This window comes from Scophthalmus maximus, chromosome 1, assembly GCF_022379125.1.
Source record: "Scophthalmus maximus strain ysfricsl-2021 chromosome 1, ASM2237912v1, whole genome shotgun sequence".
Taxonomy (NCBI): Eukaryota; Metazoa; Chordata; class Actinopteri; order Pleuronectiformes; family Scophthalmidae; genus Scophthalmus; species Scophthalmus maximus.
This window is the reverse complement of record NC_061515.1, coordinates 14708907-14725191: the sequence shown is the minus strand read 5'-3', so window position 1 is coordinate 14725191 and position 16285 is coordinate 14708907. Positions and strand designations below refer to the sequence as shown.

Genomic DNA, 16285 nt, shown 5'->3' with positions numbered 1-16285 from the left:
ATGGAGCATCTGGATGACTGGTGTGGATCTACAAACACACACACACACACACACACACACACAAACACACACTGACCCTCTCAAAGGTCAGAGCAGGTAAAACCCAGGTCAGATATGTAACAGCAGCACGCAGGCTTCTGTGTCGGTGAGTCCTCTCAATCAAAAGTTCCCCACCCTTTTAAAAATGAAAATGAGTTAGTGTCTGTGTTGTGACTCCTCATCAAAAGGTTGAATATGTCTCTGACATTTCACAGTGCGTCCCCTTTGCGTTTTGATTTATTTGTAAGTCTGGTGGTGTTTTGTTATGTGTGTGTTCACGCCGGGGGCCGTACCAGGAAGATTTGTGTCTGATATGATCATAAAAGTATGTTGCTCTCTTGACTAGTTGTGGGGCGGGGGGTTATCTTGTGATACGTCGTAGGGGTCCTGACCCACAGGTTGGCTACGACTGCTTCAATGTTTAGTTCCAACTTTGTCTCAACGAGGTACTTACACAAGCCTGTGCGAATGTAATTATTCCATTTCTCGACACTGTCGATAAAGCGATCGTAGACTAAAGTGACTCCAAAGTACTTGACACAATCTTGTCAAGAGAACAGAACCCGCCCGTTGAGGGTAATATGAAGTTTTCAGATAAAGTGTTTGTTTTTTTTAAGCACTCATTTTCGTCAACTCAGCAAGAAAAACTGTTCATGACGTGAAGAGGAAACTTGTGCTACTTCTGATTTAGAGATATGTTAGTATGGAGTGTTCACCTATTCATACATCGTTTTTCTATAAACCCGAAAACAACATGAAATGTCAGTCTGAATTTTTTATTTTTGAATTAAAACAGACAAACTTCAGTATCAGTCTTTGGGCGTCATTTTGGTAAACTGTCACCATGTTTTCATGATTTTTAAGCATTTTTGAGGTTTAGTTTTTCTTATGCTCAAATCAGGTGATTACATCCCTGTACACCTGTGTGGGCAGAGGCTGGTTATTGTTGTATTTCTTACATATAGTTGTTTTTTTTTAACTTTAAATGTTCCACATGACACTAAAGGCCTGTGAGACAATCGGAGGTAGTTGAAACTCTTCCTCGGCAGCTCGTCCGGTCTTCTAGTGGCTGTTTAAGACAAGGGAGCTGGAGAGCCCATGTGGCGTTCAAAGGTAAATGGCTGAGCTCTATATGTGGACATCATGTGGGCGGACAAAGTGCTTTTCTTCGTCATGGCTACAACCTCCGAGGCCTCGGCATCACAGCGGCTGGGGACGCACGTGTTTTAATTTGATCCACTCAGACATAACGAAGGCTCGGATGAAAAAACGCTGCTCTATTATAGTGAGAAATGACGTAACGTCACGAGTGACTGATTCTTACAGGTTCATTTGACAACATAAGGGAATTTTTCTCTTTCATTTTTGACTTTTCTCATTTAGTATTTTAAGATGTTTTTGTTGTTTAGATGTTTCGTGTGTGTGAATTAATTGTTTGTGTGGTTTAATGTTTGCAAACCGGCAAATATACATTTTGGAAACTCTTTTGAAGAGAGATTTGATAATCAGATATTTTACCAAAAGACGTAAGGAAATCTGCTCGTCAGCACCTGTAGATCTCATTAATTATCATATTACATCTTGTTTATTAAAATACACCCTCACTCTGTAAGATTACATTTCCCAGGAGACAAACAATTGCCCATGAGCCGATTATGAGACAAATGGCAATCATTTTGATAACTGATTAAATAACTAAAATATTATAATTCACTGGGAGCAGCTACTAAAATGTGAATATTTAATATTGTCCCATTATCAAAGATAGTGAACTCCCCACCAACCTCTTTGCCGTGAACTAAGCTCAAAATGAAGTACAGTATTGTTTACGTCGCTTAATATTCATTGTAATTAATAGTGATCTTGAAAAACCGCAATAATTCATCTTCCATCTGTCAAAACGCTGCTGACTAGACAAAAAGTCAGAGTGTTAATCTCCTTGTTTACACACAACTGGGTGATAAAACTCTGCCATCATTTATACATATGGATGTGAGAGAGAGAGGCATAAACAAACACTGATATTCATATTGGGTTTTAACTGGTTTTAATTAACCCTGATTACGTCTTAATTACAAGTTCCGGGGGGAAGAAAAAAAACACGAAAGAAGTGGAGAAATTCAATGTTACATCATGGTATTAACACTCATCTCTCCATCCGAGCGTTGCGCAACTGCTCGGGGGAGATGAGGTGAACGATACTGAAAGAGGGAGAAGATTGACGTTTACACTGTAAAACAATACACAATCTTTTTTCTTGTTTTAAAATGATAAATCCCCATCCTCCCCCCCCCCAAAAAGAATATACAAGAGAGAGATAGAGAGAGGGGGTAACATTATAAAATAAAAATTACAATACATGACAAAAAAAGATAAAATCACTTCCTCTGCCCCTAAATAAAATCCTCCGACACTGCACCTCCCTCTCAGTCCCCGATGGTTTTTCTCTGTCAGCGTCAAAAATCAACATTACACATATGAGTTATATTACATTTTCAGATTTCTGCTTCAGGGGCTTAAAAGTTTGAAACAGGGAATGGAGTTCGGGGGCAGTGGGGTGGTTTCCACATCAACATAAAGAGCAACAGCTAACAGAACCATGGAATAATAATAATAATAATAATAACAACAACGCAAGGTGGAGAGGTAAATAACCCGATGAGAGCAATCATAACAACAACAACAGTAATCAATAGCAATATAGACATCAGAAAAATAAACCGAGCAACCTTCTGTTATGTTGATACAGATGCAAATCTTTGTGCTGTTCGTTGACTGTAGAGGTCGAGAGAGAGAGAGAGTCGGCATCACAATCGGACTCCAGTCAATCCTTTTACCCAGAGTCTTATCCACGCGACAGTTAGCGGGAAGTCAGATGACGACGGCTGAAACGGAGCGAGGGGAGGAAGAAAAATTAACGAAATAGAAAGAAAGAGAGAGAAAGATTGAAGAGCAGGCTGATGCCTCGTTTGTTGCTGAGATATGAAACATAGTAATAAGGCAGCTGTCAGTTCAAATACAGACACAGGACTTAGTGAGGGTGTGTGTGTGTGTGTGTGTGTGTGTGTGTGTGCGTGTGTCGTGACATGCTCCAGTCCAGACCACAGGGGTCTGATGAGGAAATTCGATCAGCTCAGCTACACACACTGCCGGGGGGCCGTCTATCTCACAGGTCACTGCTATAGATCCGTCTTGTCGCTGGCCAGACGAGGACAGGCCCCTCTCTGGTCAGCGCAGCTCAGATAACTAATCAGACGCCTGGATGACCTGGCACGCAGAGGCCAAAAGCTCCACGATGTTAGAACAATCACAGACACAATCTTTTTTGTGTGTGTGTGTGTGTGTGTGTGTGTGTGTGTGTGTGTGCCTGTGTGCATAGTTTGGGTAGAGGGCGTCTCAGGACGGGCCCATGTTGGGCTCTCTTACAGTAATAATTACCCCCCCATCCCGATCCACAGCTGCTGTGAACTTTGGAGAACTAATTGGCCTTAACGAACGGACTGGAGTACTACTTCAATGATAACCCATGAGCCATCTCTCTTATCTGTGTCTTTCTCACACGCACGCACGCACACTCACACGCACGCATGCACGCGCTCGCACGCACACACACTTGGAGAGGGGAGGTAGGGATGGGTAGAAACCCCAACGAGCTGAACTGGACTGTGCAGACAGGAAAGAATGAAGTGAATAGCAGAGTGGACCACACATCTGAATGAGCAGACTTTTCCAAGTCCTGTTTTTTTTTTTGTATTAGCTGGTGAACTGGCCTGTGTGGGTTTTTTCCCCCCTCTGGCTCATCTATGAAACAAATGTACAAGAAAACCTCTGGAGCCCAGCCCCTTTTCATTCTGGCCCCCACGCACCCTCCACACAATATTACTGAATGAGTGGCATGACACTTATCCGGTTAAAAAAAAAAAAGGAAAAAGAATCCTGAATTAATCATATTATTAAAACTCTATGGTTCTTTTTAAAATATCACTTTTAAGTCTCATTTAGAACATACAAAGGTCGAGTCTGCTCGTGTGCTGTTACAGCTCCGTTTGCTCAATTTGTACACGCTATAAAAACAAGGCATAAAGAGGCTGTGTGTGTGTGCCTGTGTGTGTGTGTGTGTGGACCTGAGGATGACGTCACTACAAGGAGAGCTGGTCCAGACACAGAGAGGGAGCATGTTTACAAGCTAAAGGCAGTGCTGTGTGTAAATGTGTGTGTGTGTGTGTGTCTTTGCTGGTTTATCTAAACACTATCTATGACTGTTAGAGGAGCTGTAGCTGGTGAACTGGGATTTCTGCGCTGCTGGGATTTGAGGGGAGCTATTGTCAGTGTACAAGCCATGTTAGGTGAGGTGAGGAGGAGGTTAGTTAAAAGTTAAACTGGGACCCCCCCCCCCCACCCTCCCGCTGCCTCCCCCTTGTGCTATTCTCTTTTCCATCTCCCATCATTTCTTTGAGTGGAGACATGATCTTTCCACAAGGTGGTCCGCAAGAGAAGGAGGGGCGGGACCGGAGAGAGACAGGAGGGAGGTTATACACAAGTCATAAATCTCTGAGAGAGCAGTGAGCCAGAGATACAAGGTGCATGTTTTGTGAGAGTGTGTATGGTCTTGTGAACACTGTTTAGTGTCCATAGTCCCCAAGTCCCATTCGCTGTTGGCCGGGTTCTTTTTTTTTGTCTTAATTTCTGCTTGAGTGTGTTTGTGTGCATGAATCAAATAAACATACAGCAATAGGCTTCCCTGAGTGGAGTGGGTCAGGTTTAAGAGTCAGTCAGACAACACTCTGCAGTCTCAAACACACACACTTTCCTTTCTGTCCTCGTGATTCTCCGGTATCTGTTCGACTTTGCAAAGGCTCCGTGAGTTAAAAGATGAGAACTCCAAGCAGCCTTACACCCGCCCATCTCTGCTCTCATCCGGGCTGTGGCTTTTTCCTACAGGCACTTGTCAAAGTCCTGTCATCTTTATAGGAAAGGGAGCATGGGAAGAGTGTGCACGTTTGTCATCCCGTGTGTGTTGCTGGGCTGTAAGGGAGTGAACGTCCTTCTGGGGGGGGGGGGGGGGGGGGTCTGAAAGGTAGGAGCTGTGCTACTGGGACAGGGCATCTGGAGCTCCGTTGGCCAGGTGGGAGGTGAACTTGTGGCCAGCTTCATGAGCATCCCTCTGACTTCATCCCTGTTACAGTCTGAAAGAGTTCCTCCTCCCAAAGGATGTGTCCCAGAGGAATCAAGACGAAGAGCATTGATGGGGGGTCTGACGGGTTGTCTTTGACGAGATGGTTTTGTGTGTGTAGGTGTGTGTATGTGTGTGTGTGTGTGTGTGTGTGTGTGTGTGTGTGTGTGTGTGTATTTTGAACTGTGCTCTCAGTTTGCCGGAGGTTTTCAGGAATCTAGTTTGTCAGTGTGGGAGAGGGATTACAGAGGGACCATTTATAAACTCTTCCACCACCTTTCTGTGCTACTGGAACAGTAGTGTTTTCGGCCGTGATTCTCATCAGCAGTCTTTGTTCTCCAGGGACAGCTGTGCAGTCGCACGATGCAGCTCCGCGCTCACCCTCCTGTGTGAGGCCAGGGGTGTGGCTAACGAGCCCTCGTACGCCAGCGGGGGAGGACTGTCCCCTTCTCCACTGCCTGTCCCGTCCTCCTCCGTCTCCATTCGTCCATTGCTGAGCCTCTCTCTTTCCCTCTCCTCCTCTGGTCGTACTTTCTTGTCGTCCGACTCCTCCTGCGAGGCCTCCATGCGCTGGTCTTCGCTCCAGCGCCGCTTGAAGCGCAGCTTCAGGGGGATACACTTGGTCTGGGGAGCTCCTGCCGAGCCCGTCTGAGGCGGGGGCGTGCTGCTCTCCCCGGGCTCGGTGGGTTCGATCTTGAGGGTGGGCAGAGCACGGTGTGCATTGGAGTGGGCGTGCTGCGAGGTCAAAAAGGGCATCAGGCCAGGTGGAGGCGGAGCAGGGGCTTTGAACACGTCCTCGTCCAGGTCCTCATCGGGATGGGGCTGATGTTGGGCTGCGGCTTTGCCGTTAGCAAGGTGGTGGTGGTGCTGCTGCTGGTGGTGGTGGTGGTGGTGGTGGTGATTAGGGGCTCTAGAGTGGTTGGGGGCGAAGAGCTCAAACTCCTCTCTTTCATCTGGGTCCTCATCACTAATGTCGGTCACCTCCACCTCTTCCTCTGACTCTATGTCTGAGATCGGCTCCACCTGGACAGGTACAAGGTAACCAGGTGAGAAACAATACACAAAAGAGGGAAAAAAAACAGGAAATGGGGGATATCTTTGAAAGTGAATTAGTAAATCATTTTTGTCCAGTAATGTTTTAAGACAAAGTGAACACCAATGAAGCTGTTTGGATTAAATATGTATGAGTTTTAAAAAAACGTTTTAAGGTCTTGAGGTGATACATGAGTGCTGCACAGATTGGTGTGTGTCTCACCTTTATCTTGGGAAGTCCTGCGCTGTTAAGAGACTGCGTCGATGAGGAAGCAGAGATGAGGCCCGAGCCACCGGCAGAGCTCAGGTCGCTGCCGAACGACAGCGAGGAGCCGAGGCCAGAGGTCGACGACATGGAGCCGGATCCTGAGCCCGACGACAGCGAGCTCTGCCGGCCTTTACTCTGGCTTTGAGTCTCCCTCTGCTTCCTGCCGAGCGGCGGTGGCTGCAGCTTGAACTTGAAGGGAGACATGTGTGGAGGCTCCTCACCCAGGTGGAGTGGGTGGTGCATGGGATGGGAATGGGAGTGAGGGTGAGCAGAGTGAGGCGGGTGTGGGTGGTGGTGGGCGGAGTGAGCCAGGGGTGGATGGTGGTGCCGCTCCCCTCCCCTCTCTCCTCCGCCTGCTGTTGCTGCCCTCTCGGCTCTCTCGGCTGCTCCCCTCTCCTTGTCGTTGGCAGGTCGGTGGGGCTGCGGGATGACGATGTTGGGGTACTGGAGGAAAGCTCTGGGGCTGAGGCCATAGTTGTACACTGACTGGGTATGGGCCTGCAGGTACCGCTTCATGTCTTCTTGGTTGAAGGAGAAGTGGGAGCCTAACATTGGGGACAGGGTAGGAGAGGGAGTGTAGGTCAGGTGAGATGTAGGGGTCATGGAGAGTGCTGGGGACAGAGGAGGGGCAAGGAGGCCAGCTCCTCCTGGCCCTGGCAGAGGGGACACAGGGAAGGGGGACAGGGGGTCTGGGTGCATCCGGTGCCCTGCGTGGCCACGGGAGCCTGGGTGGCCAGCTGGGTTGCCTCCTCCGTACATGCGGAACAGGGTTTCATGAGACAGACGGGGATGGATGATACTCCGGTAGCCTCCTCCTCCTCCACCAGGCCCTCCCCCGCCGCACACACCCCTCTCCCCCCTCTCCTCCCCCACCCCTGTGTTGCCCTCCTCAATCTCAGAGTTGACCGACGTGCCGTCGCTGCAGTCGCTGACGGAGCCGCGTGCCATCCGTCGAGCCACGGAGCTGAACATGCCACCAGGGCTGCGCAGGTCCTCGTTGGGGGAGAGGACCTCGGAGGGCGTTGACGGAGGAAAGCGGAAGTGGGTCGATGCGCCGTTGGGGACAGGAGGGGCGCTCTGAGGAACGCTGCTTCCTGGAGACGTTGAGACAAGGGAGGGAGAATACTGAGAAATAATATATAATGTTTGCTTGGATAACCCTATGTAATCGCACGCGCGCGCGCGCGCACACGCACACGCACACACGCACACACACACACACACACACACACACACACACACACACACACACACACACACACACACACACACACACACACACACACACACACACACACACACACACACACACACACACACACACACACAGCATTAAACTTTCTTACCAGTGGAGCCCATGTCGATGAAGGGGTAGTTGACCAAAACCAGTTTATTGAAGTTGAACTTATAGGTGAACCTCTTGCCTTTGGTCTTATGGAGGATCCTCTTGTTGTAGTAGTATCTGGAAGAGCGCACAAAACACACACGATGATGAATAAAGATAATAATGTGCGCTCATACACGACTAATTCACGTGAAGACAAATGTAAACGCACGTCAAGGCTAAGTTCTGTGCACCTCGAAGAAATAATAATACTGGCCTTGAAAAGTTTGAATAAAAAAAACGCAAACTACATTTTAAAAATGTCGTTCCCGGGGTCATTGAGACTCTTGACAGATGAGCTTGCACACTCAAGCGCACACTTTAATAAGCACTAGTCTTTCATCTGCCCCTCCCCACCCCCCTCCTCAGTAGTAGATATTACAGAGTGTTGTATGACATTTGCACAAGGCAGACACGGGAGTAGGAAGAGGAGGAGGAGGGGGGTTAGAGATAGCAACAGGCAGAGAGAGACAGATAGATGAGGAGCAGTGGACGGACTGAGCCGCGGAGCAGCCGAGGGATGATGTGCAGGGATAAACAAACAATTAAAGAGATCAGAGGTCAATGTATGCAGAGCTAGCACCGCGGCCAAATGCGGGGATATTTTGAGCATGCGTGGACTGTGAGGGCACAAGGGTATGTGAGCAGTTGTGTGTATGTTCGACAGGTGTGTGTATGTGTGTGTGTGTGTGTGTGAGACTGTTGTCAGTGTGTGTACGAAGAGTCCCTTAATCTATATCTAATAAAAAGGATGAGATACATTTGTCTTAGTTCCAATTTCGTCAGGTAAGTGTCACACACAATAATACATCCTGCCTTTCATTTTGCTAGATGGACCCATCTCCTTATGTAACACCGAAGCAAAGCCACCAATAATTCACCCCATCTTTATCTGTTTATGTAATGGCCATTCATTCTCTCTCTCTCTCCCTCTCTCTCTCTCCCCCTCTCTCTCCCTCGGCTCCTGTCTACAATACAAGGCTCCTTTTTTATTAACCTTTGTCCAGCTACAGCTCTTTATGTAACATCTCTCGGCTTTCTTCCCCAGATCCACATCCAATTTATGTAACCTCCAGATCCCCGGCTGCCAACAGTCTTCACAAGAAACAAGCGGAGACAGTGGCTTGTTTGTCCGTCAGGGAGAGAACGAGCTCGACAAAAAAACCCTCCATCTGTCATTTAAACACCACCTCTGGCTGTTAAAGCCGAGCTTTAACCAGACTGCACTTTGCACATCACGTCTGCGCGCTTACCTGCTTTTATAGCTCTAGACTACGCTTTCTCTTGCTCCGGCGTGCGTCTGCTGGCACGAGTTAAGTGAAGTGTGCAGGCGAAGATGGGGGGCTTCAGGGTATGTAGGTAATTCTGAGTTAATCAGAGCCCATTGACTATCATTACACTGAATGGTAGTTATCCAGACTGCAGAGTACGTGTGTGTGTGTGTGTGTGTGTGTGTGTGTGTGTGTGTGTGTGTGTGTGTGTGTGTGTGTGGGGATGTGTTGCCCTTCACCCCCTCTTATTATGCTTATTACACAGACTTGTTGGGCCATTTTTCTACTCTGGGAACAGGCTGTTGCTCTTTTTCACTTGTTCTCTTCGGCCCTCCCCCTCTCCTCCCTTTATCCTACTGATACCTCTCTCTCTCTCTCCCCCTCTCCCCGCTCTCTCTCTGTCTCATTAATCCACCTCCCCCTCTTCATACCCAGTCATCATCCCCTGAGGCAAAGGGAGAGGGTGAGAGACGGGGAGAGACAGAGGGAGACAGGACAGGCCTGCACTGTTGAAAACATTGTTTACGCCAGGCACAAAGCAGCATGTAATTTCTGCTCTAGGGGAGACACTCACAGGGGTCGGGGGAGGAGGGGAGCGAAGCGGTTGAGAGCGAGGGGGGACGGACAGACACAGGCAAGAAATCAAGCGGAGTTAAAACTGCAACGGGACCGCGATCGAATTAGCTGATGATAGAAAAGTCAACAAGCCGGTGCTCCGGTCCACTCATGAGTCCCGAATACTGTAATTACAGATCGGAAGGGTAGAAAAGAATAATTTATTTTGGTTATCATGTATCATCATCGCAACCTACAGTAACTGGAGAAAAATTTGATGACATACTGCAAATACCTGAAACTAATGCAGTCTAACTGTGGACACACAGTTTTATTTGAGGTGGACAATCTCCACAATAACTTGTATGAAAAAATCTCTTTCCCTAACATTAAGTCGAGCATTCCACACGTCATTACTAGTGTTTTGTCTCTTTTGATCAGCAGCACGATCTGAATCTCCTCCATGTTTACTGTTGTTGTAGTGTTGCTCAATTTATATAGCATCATCGTTGTTTTTGTATAGTTTTCTACATTACTGCCACCTGGTGGACTGGAGTGAAACAGCTTGTTGTAGCGGCAGATTCTTCAGGTCAGCAGGTTCCTTTGCCTAATCTCCTCAGTGATGGAATGTTACGCAGGAGAACGACCGCCTGTATGATCATTTCAGTGCTTTGAAGAAAATTCCACGGCCTTTTTGGTCGAAAACGTGACTGAACTGCAACATCGCCTTCGTCATGTATCGCTAATGAGAATGTTTGTGAGCAAACACTGTAAGTACAGCGTTCCACCACATCTCATGTGACTTTATGCCAAGCATTACATTCTTTTTGCTAGAGGAGGTTGTGTTTTCATTGCCGTATGTCTGTCTGTTTGTAAGCAGTGGGTCTTCACATATAGGGGCCCCTCAATAATATAAATGAAGTACATAAAATATTAATGACACTTAAGTGCAACACAAAACAGCAACACAAAGTGCACAGACGTCATAAAAAGAACATTATTAACATTGTAACCTTCAGGATTTGATGCAGATCTTCTGAATTACGACTGCATTAGTTCCAGATATATGTGTAATGAACTGGGAAAATAAATAATATGACTAATAATATCACTGTGCTGACACATCTGTCTGACCCTGGCCTGTGCCAGTCAGCAAGTGGGGAGGGAGGCCAACTAAAACTCTGTTTGCGCTCGGCTGCACACACACATGCTGTTAATACACTGAAATGCATAGTTGGAAGCAGACAACAACTTTGTGTAACCCAACCGCCGGCATCCAAGGCTGTGTTTAGAGCACATGGTCGCCCATTCTTTCAGCGAGCCCCCTCCTCCTGCGCCGTCATACGGGCAGACAGTCTTTGAAGAGCATTTGAACTCACTTCAAAAGAGAAGAAAGAGATTCTTTGAGTGCCTGTGTTTAGCTGCCCACCACACTTGTCTCACACACACACCTCTCATATCCTGACTCTACAACTGCCATCCCATTCAGGCACAGACTGCAACACGTGTGCCACTGCACACCCGCAGAACGAATCCTCCTGTGAGATTCGGCCTTATCCAGCTCTGTTTAACCAAAAGACTAGATTGAACAATCAATGCGAGCATGGATTTAGGCAAAGCCTTCGGGGCAACAGAGAGGAGGCGTTCTATCAACTCACTTGTACCCGTTTGCGATCCAAGGCCAGGAATTAAGGCTGCGATTACACAGACCTGCTGTTATCCAAAACATGAAGATCAAAGCAGAGAGAAACAGCAGGAGCTCAATGGGAATGAATGAACATATAGTAGATATATTTCAAAGACAGCATGTTAGTCATGTCTGTCGGCTTTCACAGGGAAATACAGCAGTTTTTCTATTTGCTCCATTTTTCATACCAGTGTCCATACAACACCTTAATTTTGGTCCTTAAGTAATATAACAACGTTTTCACACTTGTATTAGTTCATGAAGCAAAACAAGCAGCCATAAAAATAAAATTCGAATCAAACACGACTCAAAGGAAAACTGCTGTTTATCACTTTAATTTGAAGAAGTTTATTTTTTTTAGTCGTCATACTGGATATGGTAATAGCGTACCCATCAAATATTGCTAAGATTTCAGAACACAGCAAAGTCACTAAAATATGTCCAATAGGGAAACAACAGATCACTCAGGTGTCAATAACAATCACTTTGTGGAGTACAATGTTTGCATAACCTCACATCCAAACAGCCCAACTTCTGAATTGATATCTCTTTTCAAAACAATATACTGAGGTTTTATAATGAGCCTTCAGTGTAAACAAGTTAAGTGAAGAAGATTTATCTACGGACTAAATGTATTGAGTTCAAATAGTGAGGTCCAACTTTCTCTAATCTTAACCTATAATATGATGTCTGTACAAGGTCAACGATCTATGAACCAACATGTGTGTGTGTGTGCGTGCACTGCCTGTGCCTACACCATTGTTGGGCTGTAAATAGGCGCTGACTGTGACAGGAAGTTGGGATTACAATACTCCCCATGAGCCCCGTGTTTATTTTCTCCCTCTTTCGTCAGCACTGGCTGTTACACACAAGCGTGCACACACAAGCTGCTGACACTGAGGTGTGTGTGTGTGTGTGTGTTTGTGTAAATGTTGCATATGTGAGAGTGCTTAGTGTAGAAGCAGATTTTGATGAGTGTTAACCGTCAAACAGGAAATAAAACGTGTTTGTGTAGGGATGTGGGCTGGGGGTATGATTAGGAAAGGTGTCACATGCTATGTGTGAGTGTGAGTGTAAGTGTGTGTGTGTGTGTGTGTGTGTGTGTTTTGGTGGGGGTGGTATAATTGTGTGTTTGTAAGAGTAAGATCTGGTCAGGGTCCGATTAGGCCGGTCACATGCTCTGTGGGTGCGAATATGTACTCGAGCACAATCTGGTGTGTGTGTGTGTGTGTGTGTGTGTGTGTGTGTGTGTGTGTGTGTGTGTGTGTGTACAGCTTGTGTGCATCCCTTGCCCATGGAAAATAAAGGCCTCATTCAGTTAGGGACAATGACATGGACACAAGGCTCATGTACACTGAACACATACGTTCTACAGAGAGAGACAATGGAAAGTCAACGCACACAAGCATACGTTGAACACAAAGTGGTACAGTGGTCCTGTCCCCGGCTGCTCCCTCTGCACTTTCTCTTGAGCCCTGGTTGCTTCCACACAATGTGTTTGCAACAGTGAGAGGCCTTCTGACCTACAAACAGGCCCAGCCAGCTAGGTGAGTTACACTGTGTGCATATGCAGCAGTATTTCCTGCAGCATGCTTTGTGGATGTGGTCAATGAGGTCACTTCTAACAGCACGTCAGAGCCAGTATTATTGCGGCAGCTTTGAAAAAATTGCTGTAGTACTTCAAGGTTGAGAACGGAGACGTTGCATTACACATTACACACACCAGATACATGTTCTTGTGAACTTTAAGTTTTTAATACAGATAAATGTTTTGTATTTTTTTGTGGAGCCCTAATTTATGGTGGAAATATTCCAGGTGTGGCAGCCCATCATGGCTAAATGAAAGTTGGAAATGTAGCAAGCACCCCAAAGTCCAAAAACATGTGTGTGTGTGTGTGTGTGTGTGTGTGTGTGTGTGCATGCAAGCATGCGCCGGCGAGTCTGTGCACAATGGTGCATTTGTGCATGTGAATGTGCACGTGCCGTGCTCCTAATCTTTGCCAGCTGTGCGTCGCAGTTTCCCCCTTGACCCCTGACTGCCGCGTTGGAGCCGACGCGGGCTGCAAACTGCGAGGACAGGGGGGAGCTTGGAGGTCCCTGGGAGCTGGGACCTCTTAGCGTGATTACACTCATTACCAGCCTGCACTCGGCAGTGGCTGATTGGCAACAGGCTTCATTTCCCGTGTCCTCCTTTGTCGATCAGTGAGTCTCGCTCATGAGAGCTGGCAGCCTGGTGCAGGGAATCAGAGGGGAGGCTTTACTTCCTTGTCCTACAACATGGTCCCTCATTATGAGACTGAGTATTATTCATCGCTCGCATTAAAAATGTCAGACACCACCAACCCGAGCAGGGGTTGACTTGAATCCACGAAGGATCTGACACACTCATGTCAACAGGAACAGGCCTCGACAGTCTATTATTTTTGTCTGTTTTTTCTAATTATTTGAGTCATAACAACAAACTCACGGATTGATAAATGAAATAAGGCCACACCATCTCCCCTCTCTCAACACACACTTGCACAGGGAGAGTGTAATCCTCTCAACAGGAGTGGGAATTTCACAGCGGCTGTGGGAGCGGGAGGCCGAGATGACGCATGGACTGAGGCCATGCCCCCTTAACGGAAAGCCGACGCATACGCACGTGTACGTGGACACAATGCAGGGGTCTCGGAGGGAATTTCCACCATGTGCATGACAGACAGGAAATAATAAGCTCATGTAGGTAAAAATAATAATTACAAAGGCTAAGAGATTTAAGAGAAGAAACAAAACCCACTTCAAAACAAGTGTGGCTTTTCAAGTATGGCAGCATGTGTGTGTGTGTGTGTGTGTGTGCTAATTGCCACAGGCTGACTGTGGTCTCCATTATTAGCAGACTCCAGGTTTTCTCCATATGAGCGGCACAATGTGGCCTGAAATCCAACAGTTTGCTCCATATGTTAACAAGGTACGTGTGTGTTTGTGTGCCGCTTTGATAACTTCATTAATCTTTAGCACCATTAATCCTCCTGGCCAGATTACTATTGATGAGGCTTCGTTTCAGAGGCCTCTTGCGGTGACAGGACCGACGACGGCTCTGGTGTCAAACCAGGTGACCACCCGCTACGCGGATTTACATGCATGTGTGTCGTTTTGTTCCTCACTCTCTGTAAGTCCAAAGGGACTCTGTTCAATTTATAGGCCCAGAGGGGGATGATCTGGCTGTAGGAGGATCGATGAAGACACAATGAGTTCCAGAGGGGAAACTCCTGTGTAGGAAACCTGTTGATAATCAGGCTCTAAAGCCGGTCTATCAGAGGCCACTAAGACCCGCTATATATAAGCACTTAATGTTGCCTAAGCTCCAAATCTGTAACAGCTCTAAAGGATGGACATGCTATAAATACAGAGCCTGACCACAAGTATCCCCGTCCACTTTCTTTTTCTCTAATTCAGGAAATCTAAATCCAAACTCGAACTCTGAATGTGTGAGTGTGCATCACATGTTGAGGCACACATTACTGGCCCGTGTTAATTCCCTCAGTCCCAAAAGGATCCCGTCTGTAACAGACGCTATTTTAATCTCACCAGTGTAAATGAACAAACAGAAGTCATTCCACCCCTAAATTAAGCAATTCAACGTGTTTCCCCCTCTGTTAATGTGACTTTCTTTAAAGTGCTTAGCCTGTTCAAGACCCTGTTCAGTGTGTAAACAGTGATATCAACTGAGAAGGAAATCCCACAGACACTGGGATCTTCTTAATGTTGAACTTGAATGCTCCGAGGGCAGTCATTGTAAGTACAGATCCCATATATCCATCTTCAATCGAAATCCAAAAGATTATAATCACATTTAGGTAAAGATTACATCTATTTTATGGGACTCTTTTTTCCCCATTGCAGTACCACAACTATTTTGTTTACCTTAAACGGGGCTGCAACGAACGATCATTTTCATAATCGATTAATCTGTCAATTGTGTTTTGATTATTCGTTTAGGTAGCTGGTCCATAAAATGGTCAAATACGTTGTTCCTGTTTCCCAAACCCCAAGATAATGTTTGGTTTTGTCCATGAACCAAAGATATTCAGTTTACTGTCATAGAGGAGCAAAGAAACCAAAAGAGGTCCACATTTAGGAAGCTGAAATCAGACAATTTTGACCTTTTCATAAACACTACTAATACTGAAACCGAATAATCAATTATATAGTCTGATTTGCGACAGCTCATGTTTAGGACAAAATTATTTGAATGTCAGCAGATCAACTCTAGAAGGAAAATCCTACAACCACTGGACAGAAAATTTAAAAAACATTTTCAAACAGACTGTTCAGCAAGAGTAGCCAAATGTTCAAATCTGAAGATAAAGCCTATAGATGACGGTGAATCATAACGTAGCTGATATGATGAGCAGAAAGCTTTACCATGATATTGCACGAGTCATATTTTCACGTGATATTTATGCATAAACTTGAAGCTAAGGTCACGAGTCACGGTCGCATCATGCTAATGGGCCTTGCTGTGCAGGCATCCGGGGGTATAACTTCAACGAAGACTTGTAGAGTATAACTGTGTCAGTGCTGTAACTCTACTTTGAGCATAACAGTGGCAAAACTCGTCCAGGTAAACACCATGTGAAGGCATGCGTCCAGGGGTCAGTCGAGCAACAGTATTAAAGACTTGGTTAAGCGCCGATAGTGCCCAGGCAAGCATGACTGATGGGATGTCTGGGTGACACGGAGCCAGGGAGTCAAAGGCGTGGGTCTGAATGAAATGCTTCCAGCAGGTCAGTGCTGTAACAGGAATCAGCTGCCAGGGTCACAGGTGGTATTCTCAGTTTGCATTACAGAGCGTTTCTTTATGACGATTGTCACCTCAGGGAGCGTCTGTGTG

General features: G+C 46.4%; 1 protein-coding gene across 1 annotated transcript in view; it reads right to left on the bottom strand.

Moving 5' to 3' along the window:
* Positions 1-2069: 2069 nt before the first annotated feature.
* Positions 2070-16285, bottom strand: part of erfl3 (Ets2 repressor factor like 3) — a 46837-nt gene continuing 32621 nt past the window's right edge. The window contains exons 3-5 of the mRNA XM_035641481.2: positions 7859-7974; positions 6468-7606; positions 2070-6235 (exon numbers count right to left, since the gene is read on the bottom strand). Of these exons, the coding sequence (XP_035497374.2) occupies positions 5534-6235; positions 6468-7606; positions 7859-7974 (1957 nt within the window). The 3' untranslated portion in view covers positions 2070-5533. The remainder of the gene's footprint in view (positions 6236-6467; positions 7607-7858; positions 7975-16285) is intronic.